This window comes from Chroicocephalus ridibundus, chromosome 6 (genome assembly GCF_963924245.1).
Source record: "Chroicocephalus ridibundus chromosome 6, bChrRid1.1, whole genome shotgun sequence".
NCBI lineage: Eukaryota > Metazoa > Chordata > Aves > Charadriiformes > Laridae > Chroicocephalus > Chroicocephalus ridibundus.
Window position 1 is genome coordinate 72,001,341 of NC_086289.1, and position 12,343 is coordinate 72,013,683.

Genomic DNA, 12,343 nt, shown 5'->3' on the forward strand with positions numbered 1-12,343 from the left:
CCAAGCTACTGACCCTGGACATAGATACTATTTGTTTTATTATCCTCTTGGATTTTTATGGGGTAAAGCCTTTAAGGATATAAAACTTCAGCCCATAAAAACTTTGGAGGAGAAAACTTCATACGACGAAATCCCTAAGGATTTTTCTGCTTAAGCCTTTATGCACTGAAGTCCATGCCCGTGGATGAATACCTGGCAACGTGTCCAGGAAACAGGGTTGCCTACAGGACATCATTTGTCGTGCTGCTACTCAAGATATAGTCACACTGTGGAGAGGATTGCAAGGGCTTCAACAGAATGTCAAGACAGTTGTCGCAGGGAGGGCAGGACAACTGTTTTTTCCCATTTGCATGAGCTTTGGTGTCTTTCCGTCTGAAGGGTCTTCTCTGCAATGTTCTCTCAGAGACATCAGGGAGGATGGTGCTCTTCTGGCCTCAGAGTGGAAGAAGCATCAGAGTATGGAGGTAGCAGATAAACTGATAAAGATGATAGAGAAAGATGATTTTTTTTGCATATCTTGCAAGTGAGCTCTGCAGCAATATCTCATCACATGGTGCTACACTCCAGCCTTCAATTTTATCAGAGTTAGAAAAAGTGAAGTCCTTGAGATGACCTTAAACCGTAAGAAAGAGCTCCTCTAACAACGTAGAATAACGTAAGGACTACGATTGACTTAAGTCCATTGAATTGTGGTGGTTTACCTCAGCAGTGGACAAAAATCTATCGCTTCAGCAAAGATGCAAGAGCTCACTCAAGATGAGACTGCAGGGTAATCTGATGATAAGGAAGATCTTTTTGTAGTTCTGGGACTGACTCACGCTCTGCTGTGTCAGGAGGTTTATATCTCTGTTTTGGAAGTGTGGGGAATCAGAGAAAGTCTGTAGAGAAACCATCTGGAGATGAAGTGTCTCAAGAAGTCTTTGTGTTGTCAGCACTTCTATTAAAATAGCAGTTAATCCTTCCATGAAACACAAGCGCTCACAAGGTTTGAGGGGTGTACATTGCTATCACGGAAACTAAAAAGCCAAAAGACGTTCCTAAACAACAAACTTTGTTTTGATCAAGGGTTTAAACGTATATTTGATCTAACACCACATATTCCTTGGCTCTGAGCACCTTGGCTCTGCAACATCCTTAAATTCTACCATATCTAGCAATGTTGCATTTCACAGACCTTTTAATAAAACTTTTTAGCCTAAATGAGCTTATATTGTCCCTTCAATATGTACTAAAATTCTGTTAAGAGCTCATAAAACGAATAGGTAGATGCACAAGAAACAAAGTTTTCCCGTGCCAACTTTTGATGGCGAATACTATAACTACTTCAATATTTTTATGAAGCTCTTGCCATTTTGCCTGCTTGGAGCAGACATAGAAGAAGAAAAATGGCACTGTATCAGCAACAGTGACAGCAGTTTTCCTTGCTACAGTCCCTAACCTTAATCCTCTTTAACTACAGAAAGGTTTAATTTGGAAAATCCAATTATCTTGACATCTAGAATTAGCCAAAAATTTAGATATCTTTCTAGTGCCTTATCTCGCAGCTGCAGTACACACTCCGCCACTGTCTCATTTACAGTACAGCGGGAATTGATGCTTTTATTGATGATTTTTATTAATGCAATATCAGTCAGGGTAAAGCCGTTAGCCTCTTCTACGAACTGCTTCCACTCTTAGGCTGGTAGCTGGAATTACGGGTGCACTGCCGTGCGACCTGTGCGCTTTTCTCTATATCTTTCCAACCATAAAGAAGTATCTGGCAGCCCTGCCACTAAGTCTGCTGCTGTTGTGATATGAATATCTTCTCGCCAGCGTGATCTTCTTACATCATTTTTATTTATTTTTTTTTTTCTGCGGGGAAAAATAAGTAGACAGAATGCCAGAGCATATCCTTCTCTCAATATGTTTATGGTATGAATAAATCATGTACTATACAATAGAGAAGAACTTTCTGCTTATCTGCCATGTAATGCCTCCCCATTAATGTAGGTCACATCAAATATCAGCTTATTTAGGTTCTTAAGTTATTAACGTATTTAAGGCTCTGCGAGTTATTTTGTAAGCGGTCTGTTTTGAAAGGGGATTTGCAGAGCGCCACAGCGATAGATCCGTGTGTTCCGCCGACTTCCGAAAGGCAGAGGCCGGCGTATTGCAGATGGGTTACCTTAGGCTTCAAATATCTGTGTGATACTCCAATAAGTATCTCTTTATGTTTTGGAAGAAAAGAAATCCGTGCTTTATATCCTTGCAACGAGATCACTGCTCATTAAAGAAAACGCCCGGAATACAGAGAGTATGGAAAAGGATGGAGGCTGTGCTTGAAAATCCCTGTCCGTGAAGCCGGCAGGTGGGAAAGGAGGGAATGAGCAGGAATGTGCCAACAGAGCTCTGGTTCAGGAAAGCTCTCTGCCCACAAGCCCGTCCTCCGGCCTCACAAACTCAGGTGCCTGGAGAGTGCCGCGGGAGTCCTCAGCTCTTGTATCACTTGCTGCCAACCAAGAATCTTACAGCTTCGTCCCAGCACAGGGGTAAATGTGAAGGATTTCGGTGTTTCTTTGCTATGGTGGAGCAACCCTGAGACCAATGAAGCGGAGGTTAGCTTTGCTTTGCAAGGCTGATCCAGAGCATCGACAAAGTGAGCCGCTGTCACCGCTTGAACGGCGGTTTGTTGCCACCGATATCTACCGTGTGTGTGTCTACAAGGAGGTAGCTCTAGCTCCAGTCCTCCCTGCAGAGGTGGTTCCTGGCCTGGGCCACCTACCCCTGTCCCAGCTGGGGCCTTGTGACTCCCCGGGACGCTGTGATGCCAACAGGGCCAGTCCAGCAGAGCGAGCCGAGCTCCCGTGGATAGTCAGTGTGACTGCCGTGGCCTTTGGCCACCCGGCTAGCTGCGGTGCAGACACTTCCTTGGCCTGGTAACAGAGGCAGAGACAAATCCGCAATGGGGCAGTGAGGGAGAGGATGCAAACATCAAAGAACTGCCCCGTGGAGGGGCCAATTATCCTCTAAATGAAGGATTGGTCAATAATTCGAAGTGAAGCTATTGGCCAAACCCACAGATTTTAACCAGTTTCGTTAATATTGCCCCTTTTTTAAGGACAAGAGGGTTTTCACGGTGAGAAGTACCCTCATTCCAATACCGTGACTGCTCTGAGCAGCAGGACTGCCCTTCCAGCGCCGGGAGAAGCCTTTCGCCAGCACAAGCCCTTGGTGGGTGTTGGGTCAGCTCCGTGCGGCTCCTGCTGTGTCAGGAATGGGTCACAATTTAAACAGCATGGGCTTTTTTTTTGTGAACAGGGATTATAAACTGTGCTGAGTTGAACAGGTTTGGTAGCCTGGGCTGAGAGAGACATCTTAACTCCGAGAGGCAGGGCTAAAGGTTGAGCATCACTGAGTGCTTTACTTGAGCGTAGTCAGACGCCCCAGTTGACATCTGGATGCTGCATCAGTCGGGTGGTTCAGACAAATTCTTGAGAGAGTGACCCTGGCAAGGAAAGACTCCTGGGAGAAATGTGGGATACGTGCTGTAGGGGCTTTTCAGGGCTTTTAGCCCAAAAAAGGGGGGAAAAAAGAAAAAGAAAAGGAGACTGAAGTGCAGAAACTAACTGAAGGAGATGTCAGTCCTTCCTAGCACTGAGCTCAACAGCTTTTGGGAACTTGACTTAAATGTGATGAGATGAATCAGCCAGCCAGAGATGGTGACTGATGTGGTTAGCCTGTAAAATGGACAGCACTGTTCAAAGGGGCAGCGAAAAATCATGCCTGAGTCATTGCAATAGCAAACTACTTTATGAGGCTGAATGGCGGCTAATTTAGTAGAAGACAAGTCGGCTGTATATAGAGATGTTTCTGAAAAGTGACTTTATCTCTTTTTTTGTGTGTGCGATGTCCTCTGTAGTTCTTCAAGAGCAGATGTGCAGATGGGAAGCCACATAACCAGTAATGATCCTGGGAACAGCACAAACCTTGGCCTGTAGCTTCATCTCACCGAAGAAAGGAAATGGTATACAAAGAAAGGGAAGACGATAACGAATGTGTAACTTCTTAAGGACCTTTGCAACTTGAGGGAACAATAAGGGCCTGAAAAAAGCACAAAATGGCTGCTTTTCTACGCTGATTTCTCAGGTTTCCTTTGTAAATCTTAAGTCTCTGCTTCGCAACCCAGTAAAAGCCAGAATGAATTGAAAATTCTCCTTGGGAAACATGCACATTACTTTTGAGCTGCCCTGTAAGGTTTTTAAAATGGTCTGGAGCTTTGCTGGCCAGGTTGTTCCCATTGAGCATCTTTGAGACATGATTTATGAGCCTCTGTTAACAGTTAAAACCCTAATTGGGTTGGTATTTTGCTTCATATTGGGATTTCAACAGCTACTGACTGCAGCAAGGTATGTGTTGCCTATTACATTCAGCCAGTATTAAGTAAATCCATCTCTCCTGAAATTAGAGACAATTAATCCATCTGTTTTAATAATTGTGACATTTAAATTAATAACTTCTCTTAGCATGCAAATATGATTCAAGCAACGGTTATTCTACCACGAATGATCTGGTACCAGAATAATAGAAGTAGGTAGAAAATATGTGGAGGTAGATATTATTAAAGAAGAAAGAATACAAGAAAAATGTTAAATTCCTTGGTTTTGTACATGTAGAATTGTTTCTGGAATGGAAATATCAGCAATAACAACAGCAATAAAAAGCTCCCAAATCAGTATCAACATGATAGAAACTCTCTGTTATGTTATTTTATTTGCCTTCTCGATCCGGTTTTCAATTACTCCATATTTTTACCAGCGTACCTGACAGCAGAATGAAGCTGATTTTTGCAGCTGAGAGTTATGTCTTAGAAATAGCGTACTCCTAAGCCAGCCTGGTCTGAATCCCTGAAATGGCATACATAGGAAAGGGGCCCATTCTGCCCTGAAAAAATGTTAATAATTTTAATTTTAACAAGTTGCTTCAGCCACGATGCAATGAGAACGTAGGAAACCCACGAACTGGTCAGAAGCTGCACTGACATCACCTGGATACCAGTGTCTTCAGAACGAACTGATCTTCCTGCTTATGGGCCAAAATCTTCTTGTTCTTCTAAAGTGCGGGATGAGGAAAATCATTACATCCCAACTTTCCCCCAGAAAATGAAAAGCTCAGTGCTTCGAGGCAAGTGTCGTCCTTCAAAGTGGTCATAGATCCAGAAAAAGGAGGATTATGAAGAGGGGTAAGAGAAATGTTTTGTCTTTTCTGACACGAGAGAATTCAGTAATTAATACTGAAAGCAGCAACGGGCTCCGCAGACCTCTGAGACAACGTAGATTTACAGATATTCGGCACTTACGTCTGCCTGTACACACAACAGTCATTGATCTCATTGGGATTTTCCCCCAGATTTGATTGAAGAAGGGACTTTTCTGCAGTGAAGCGTGGCGCAGCGTGATCTGCTAAAACAGCCGCAAGAATTAATGAGAAAGACATTTTCTCGGTGATATGATGGCCGGGCTGCCCAGAGAGGCTGCCTGTCAGCTCCTATCGGTCATTGCATTAGGAGGATTGCAAAACATCCCTGCCGTTGCCAGCTTGGAAACCTCCCGTTCCAGAGCAGGACACGGGTCAAGCTTGAGCACGCAAGACTGCTGACGGGCCTGGTCACCGGCTGGGACTGCAGAGGGGGTTTTGGCTACCAAGAGCATTTTGTCTTTTAACTTTCTCGCCTTGGGTCGTCACCCCTCAAGGTGTGAGACAAAGCTGAGCTCTAAAGGAGTTGACAGCGTTCGTCGCCGCACCGTGGGTGCTCAGCCACCTTGCAGGGCCGGGTTATCGTTTGCTTTAATGTGCGATGCGTGTATTGCTCTGCGCTCGCAACAGCTCAGATTTTTGAAATGGAAGCACCTGATGCTCGTAACAGCAACGAGAGAGCAAAACAACTGTGAGAATCCCCAAACCTCCGTGTCAGCCAGTGCACGTGCTGCTGGAAGCTTTCTCCCTGACTTTGAGGTTAGCTGACAGAAATATTCTCAGAAACGCAAGTTCGCGAGCTCCGTGTGCAGCAATCACAGAGCCGGGGTTTTCAATGCGCTAAGAGCAGCTCCGTGACGGCTGCAACCTTGGCCAGAACACTGGGGTTGAACTGGAACTAAAGCTAAAAGCCCGGTTTGCTCCGATGCAAATTAAAGGTCTTCATTTGAGCTGTGGCAAATAAACGTTGGCTACGTTATGGAATTCAGGCTTTTAGTACAGATGGTTATGGAAGCCTACAGATACGAACCTACAAGCTTTGAAATGCCCTCCCAGGGTTCCGTTAGTTTCTGCAACCTGCGTGTTGCCGGTGCAATGGCACTTAGGGTAAGACTTTGGCTAGATGGGAATGACTTTGGACGTAAGTGCATAATGGATGCACTCGAGCCTTTAGTATAAAGTAGGCCACATGGTTTTCACAATGGAATAATAAAAGCAATTAATTTTGTAATGTGCTAATGAGTTCAGCCTGAGATGTTTATAAATTAGGTAATAAAGGCCCTTTATACTAAGATGTCTGTGACAGATCTTGCTGAAACCAGGCTGTGACTTTCAAGATATTTGCAAAGTTCCTGTTTGACAACGTTGGGCATTTTTGACGTTGTAGTATGGGTGTGATGTATTTTTACTCATGGAATGAAACGTCCAGCTTATATTGCCCAGTTTTCAGCCAGTGGAAATAGTTAACAAAGGTGTGAGTAAAACCGGACGGTTTGGAGAGGGACTCTTTCTGTGGGATGAAATATCTCAAGTCTGTTGTTGGTTTTGCTATTACCAGCTGAGAAACTGCGTTACTGACAAGAAATGCTGGGGAGCTTTCCCGACTATGGTAATAACTAAGTTTAAACTTTGTCCTGCTGCTACTTCTCCGAAGGTATCTACCACAATACATTTAATAACTTTCACATTATTATTTATTGTGATGAACTTCATTTAACTCATCTATTTTTAATCTAAGAGCCGATACACAAATCATCCAGCGCATATTCTGTAGTGGGTTCTGAGAAAAAATCCCGTCCATTTGATTATGTGTTAACTTGGAAAGTGTATTTTCAATCCATGGAATAAAATATTTGAACAGAGAAAAAGGCCCAACTTACTGAATAATATTATCCATTGCAAATTACTTTTTCACCTCTCATCAGCATTATACCTTTATCTCGGAGTGTAATGGAAGGCGGGTATTAATATTCAAAACCAACACAGGGCATTAGGTATTACATATCACTGTACAGAAGATCCAGAAATAGATGATTTACTTTAAAGGGGATAATCAAAGAAAGCTAATCAAAAAGCTAATCAAAAAGAATATTTAAAGTTGCCTTGATCATGATCCATAGGTACATACACAGGGAGAAGATAGCAAGTACCAAAGGATCTTTAAGCTTCCGGAGGTGAATGCATAATATAAATTGCTGGAAGTTTGGACCGGACAAGTAAGATCCCAGTCTGTAAGTTGGGGGAGAAAAAGGGGACAACCATGCAACAAATCATCTATTAGGTGGGTTATGGTAAATATTCTCTTATTAAATGGTTTAAATGGGGATCAGGTAATTTTCTCAAAGCCAGTCTCTGCTTGCCTCTTTTGGCCCCAGCGCGGGAAGGTAAAGGTACAATTCTGTGGTGTTTTTATGCAGCAAGTCAGATAATTCATCAATATGAGCCCTTCTTGCCTTAAAAACCTGACAGTACAAACCTTGCAGTGTGCCTAAGAGGAGGTACAGTCACGTGGAATGGATTACTGCTCAAGAAGAGGAAATATGTAAAAGCTAATAATGAGAAGGGGAACGATTTGGGGATGTTTTAAGAAGAGTTTTGAGGAAAGAGAACTCCTGGCAGTTGATGTCAGGGACAGAAGAAGTTCAAAGGAAAATATGAAACCAAAATCAGGAGAAGAAAACCAAAGGAGATACAAGATAAAGAGTGCTCTGAGCATGAGGAATAGGTCAGGAGAGAAAAAACAGTGAATTAGAAGTAGGATAAATAATAAAGAGCTTTGCAGATGTGAATTTAGGGCCTGAATTTTTTGCAGTAAAGACATCAGCTGAAGGATTTGAGTGGTCTGTACAACATTTTGAAGCCATGAGAGAAGCAGAAGATAGGCTGTGAGGAGGAAGTTTCCAGCACTTAGAACAATTACGAAAAGAAGAAACAAAAGTAGTCAACGACACACCGTAAGATTATATACATGACCCACTGATCAAAGCAAAGGGTGACACCTCTAATCTAAAAATCTTTCTTCACAGAAGTAAAACCCAAACCTTTCTGTTCGCCATCTATTCCCTTCCTCCTCAGAAAATTTTGCTCACGGTTGTGAGCCAACGCTAGCGCGTTCTGGGCCAGAGGAGTAGTTAGCAAGAAAAGCGTGCATCAATAGCTGTTGCTTTGGTTACAAAGGCACATGAGCATGTATAGTCGTGACAAGTTATTTTCAGCTTTACACCGTGAAATAGAGGGAATATTAATAAAAAAAAAAGATAATGTTACCTCTGCTTGGTCGCCCTGTGGCGGAAAGTCCCAGTGCAGTGTCACATGCTACATCATCCTGCATAATTGTTGCTGTGTGCTCTAATGACATTGAAGTCACCCCTGATGCTGAGAGCACAGAACTCATCAGCTCGGGGAGGAAAAGGTTGTTACTGGTGCTGGGGATATATCTTCGCGAGCGGCGTTTCTTAAGTGCTAGCTATTAACTTGAGTGGGAGCGGTACCGGGCACCCAGCTGCCTCTGCTGCCTGTGTGTCAGCATATAGATACCGCTGAATCCTTAGCCTAGCCCACGCTAAGGCATATGCACAAAAGGCACAAAATTGCAGAGCAATCTCTGTCTCCCAGCGAAAATCAAGCACGGTGGGGGATCAAACAAATGGCGAGATCTCTACTGACATTTCAAAGCTGCTGCAGACAAAGATGACAGCAGCTCAGGTTGAGGCGGGAGGCAGAGGAGGAGTGGGAATGGGGCACAAACAGCATGGCGGTGCCTCTTGGTACCATGGGGGCCCAGGGAGGCCCACGCGCGAACTCTCCATCAGGAAAAGAAATGAGCTCTGAGCTCCGGACTGAAGCAGAGATGAACCAGAGTCCTACCACGGCTGAAATAATTTTTATGATGATGACGCTAATATTGTATGATGACATTAATGGCTGGAGGCGATTCAGTAGCCCCACTTCCGGTCTGGTTCATTCCCACCTTAGCCCAACCACAGCTTCCGATTTAGAGCCTATGAAGAGGCACTGTGATGAATCTCGTCCTTCATGCCATATTTCATCCCTCTTACATAGCAGGGCAGCCTGCACTGCCGGGGGAGAGGACAGCTATGACAGCTCCTCCTTTAAAGGTTTATTCTTTGAAGCTTCATGTCCCTGACATCAAGAAGGGAAGTCAATGGATACCAGTGTTAAAAGACAAAAAAAGACATTCCATTCGAAGAAATGACCCCTTCATAAAACCTGTTTGTGAACTCAAGATTTTAAACGAGTCTGACCCAGTGGGGAAAAAAATCAAACTGTTCTGTACAGAAGAAATTCTCTGCTGGAAAGCATATAAGAAAGTTCACAGGCACTGCAAACACTAGCCCAGTGGGTAATTCTCTGAATGAGATGCACTTTGCACTCACAGCAGTACTGAAATTCAGCAGCTCCCAGGACTGAGATTTATTCCATTTTACCTATGAGAATGCAACTAATAATAGTTTTTAAAAAGAAGAATTTACCATGTGAGGGAAGGTGGAAGACCAGATTCCGATCGCTATTACTCTGGCTTACATCAGACATGTTTTGCGCCGCTTCACGTAAAATACAGACGTCACAGATGTTCTCACAGAATAAACCCAAAATAAATGCGAACAGAATCAGACTCTGAAATTTTATCACAAGGGAAGTATATTGTTCCTAGTATCATTAAATTCCTCGTATGATCAAGGGGGACCTGAGGGCCAGGTCCACTCTGGGAGGCAGAAGGGTCTTCCACCGCCTGAGGCCCAAATGCTGCACTCCCTCTGAAATGCACTTTGGTTGCCTTGAAACCAGGGGGGTGAGGGCTGGGACACCACCGGTAGTGATAAGCTCCAGCAGCAACAAGCCTTCTCTAGCAAAGGATCTATTCACCTCCAAGTCTGTGCAAGAGCTCTCCTCAGAGCACAAGGGGGTACCCTTAAACTTAAATTTGTGCTGATGCGGCTGAACAGCCGTCTCAAATAAGTATCACTCAAGAGACGAGTCTCATTGAAGTCAATGGTCTAGTCCCCACAGAAGTATTCTTTGTAGACTGGGGTCTTACCCAGCCATCCTTCACAGAGCACTTTAGGTTCCTCTGAGACCATTCGTTAGAGTCATTTTTTTTCCTCCCCTTCCGGTTGAAGAGTTCGGAAAGGTGTCAGAGGATTAGTATCATGCAAATTGCAAGAAGAAAGTGTCGCTAAGGTAGGAAGACTTCACAAAAAATTGCTTGGGGGACTACACAGTATCCAGAATTAAATTTTATAGCAGTCCATAAAATTGAAGTATGAGCCAAGGGTTAACAACCTTGAATTTTGCCCTTAAAATTAGTCCAAGAAAATCTACTTCATTATAAATACGGTAGTACTATATAGTGTCCTCTTGATTGATATGCCCAAGAGCTACCTTTGTCGGCAGTCTTTTAAGCAGTAATCCTTCATTTTCGTCTTAATAGTGAGATGGGCACCTCCTTCCTCATCGGGCTATCAATTTTTACCTGCCAATACAGTTTGATGAGCTTGCTTGTATGCCGCTCGGTGCCTCCCGTCAGCCAGTAGAGATAGTCAGCAATCATGGCGCTCCTGATGACAAAAGCAGAATAAATGAGCGTACAGGGAGAGAAGGGTGTATATAGCAATATTTAAAGAGGGTAATATTAAAAGAGTGTAACACGAGGTTTTGTATCAAAGGATTACACTTAACTCTCAGTCTTTGTCCAACTTTAAGACAAGCATTAGTAAACATGTGTTAGCTAACCAAACTATCTGCAAGCGAAAAAGCAAAAAGCCCTGTGTTTTCTTTTAATAGCTTTTCCATATTTTACTCTGAGCAAATATTTAATGACCTATACAATATTTTAGTCTGGCTTTTTTTTGTTTTTTTTTTTCCTTTGAAGTATTTGTCAGTGAAATACCTTATATGTAAGTACATTTCTTCTAGGACAGGATCAAGACCCTGTTGCTTGGCAGTCTGAGAATATCACTTGTCTATGGCAACCTCGGATGTAGTCAACCTTTGATTAAACTATATCTTAAAAAAAACCCACCCTAAACCAAAAGTAATCAGCCATCTTGCTACTTAATCGAGTATGCTTTAGTACTCCCACTGTCTGTGGCAATCATTGCATTACTCCTTCTAGACTGAAGGATATTAAGAAACTATTGTGCAATGGATATTAATGCAGACTCTTAACAGACTTTAGAAAATCAGTTTGCTTTTATGGCTGCCTCTCCACACTGCTCTCCGTTTCCTTTCCTCTAGAGATTCCAAATCCAATTAAATGTGACTAGATGTAATTCCAAATTGTCACTTTAGTCAATTAAACATATAATAATCTTGTGTACCTAATTACTAGCACCAAAAGTTTATTTGTTGATGGAGTGCTATCAATGTGTACTTCTGCATGTTCTCCTTATCATCGCCTATATATTAATTGTGCTTTGACATTACTGTAAATTGAATTTGAAATTTCCCCCTAGTTAAAAGTGTCTCACAAACAGTAATCCCAATCCTGTTGTAATACCCTTTCAGAATGTACTTTCCCAGGCGGTATTATGTTCTTAATGAGATATAACCAAAAATACACGGATTTAACAATAAACATTTCAAAACAGGCCCAGTATCAGGGGGTAACATATTGTTACAAACGGGAACTAAATCTTCCCTTAGTTGTTCTCATACAGCTCCCACTAATTTCACTGGGAGGAAAGCAATTCAGTAGGATCCATGGATTTCTGCGTAAGGATTGGATTTAGCCATAAGCTTTATCCAATGCTCATTTAAATCATTGGCAAAAATCCTCTTGACTGCACTAGAACAAAGAACAGTTTCTAATTGAACATCGTTAGCCCAGCCGGCACAGGAGGAACAAAGGATGAAATTCTCATTGCCCTGAAAATTGTTGGCAAAATTTGCATTGACTCCAAACGGTGCCAGGGTTTAATCCCAGGAATGACATACGGATCCTGTGGATGAAGCCGAGGAGGTGAGCAAAGCATCCAGCAGTACCTGCTTGACCCACTGTTGGCGATAATTTTGGGGAAAGACGTTCACGGTGTCCTGAGGTGCGAAGGGGAAATAACCACATGGCGTAAAACTGAGGGAAGACAAATCC

The 12,343-nt window shown here is 43.0% G+C and overlaps 1 protein-coding gene across 1 annotated transcript in view; it reads right to left on the bottom strand.

Moving 5' to 3' along the window:
• The window catches only part of SPATA16 (spermatogenesis associated 16), a 104,961-nt gene that overhangs the window by 38,017 nt on the left and 54,601 nt on the right, over window positions 1-12,343 (bottom strand). Inside the window, 1 exon segment of the mRNA XM_063339872.1 lies at window positions 10,727-10,811. Coding sequence (XP_063195942.1) covers window positions 10,727-10,811 — 85 coding nt within the window.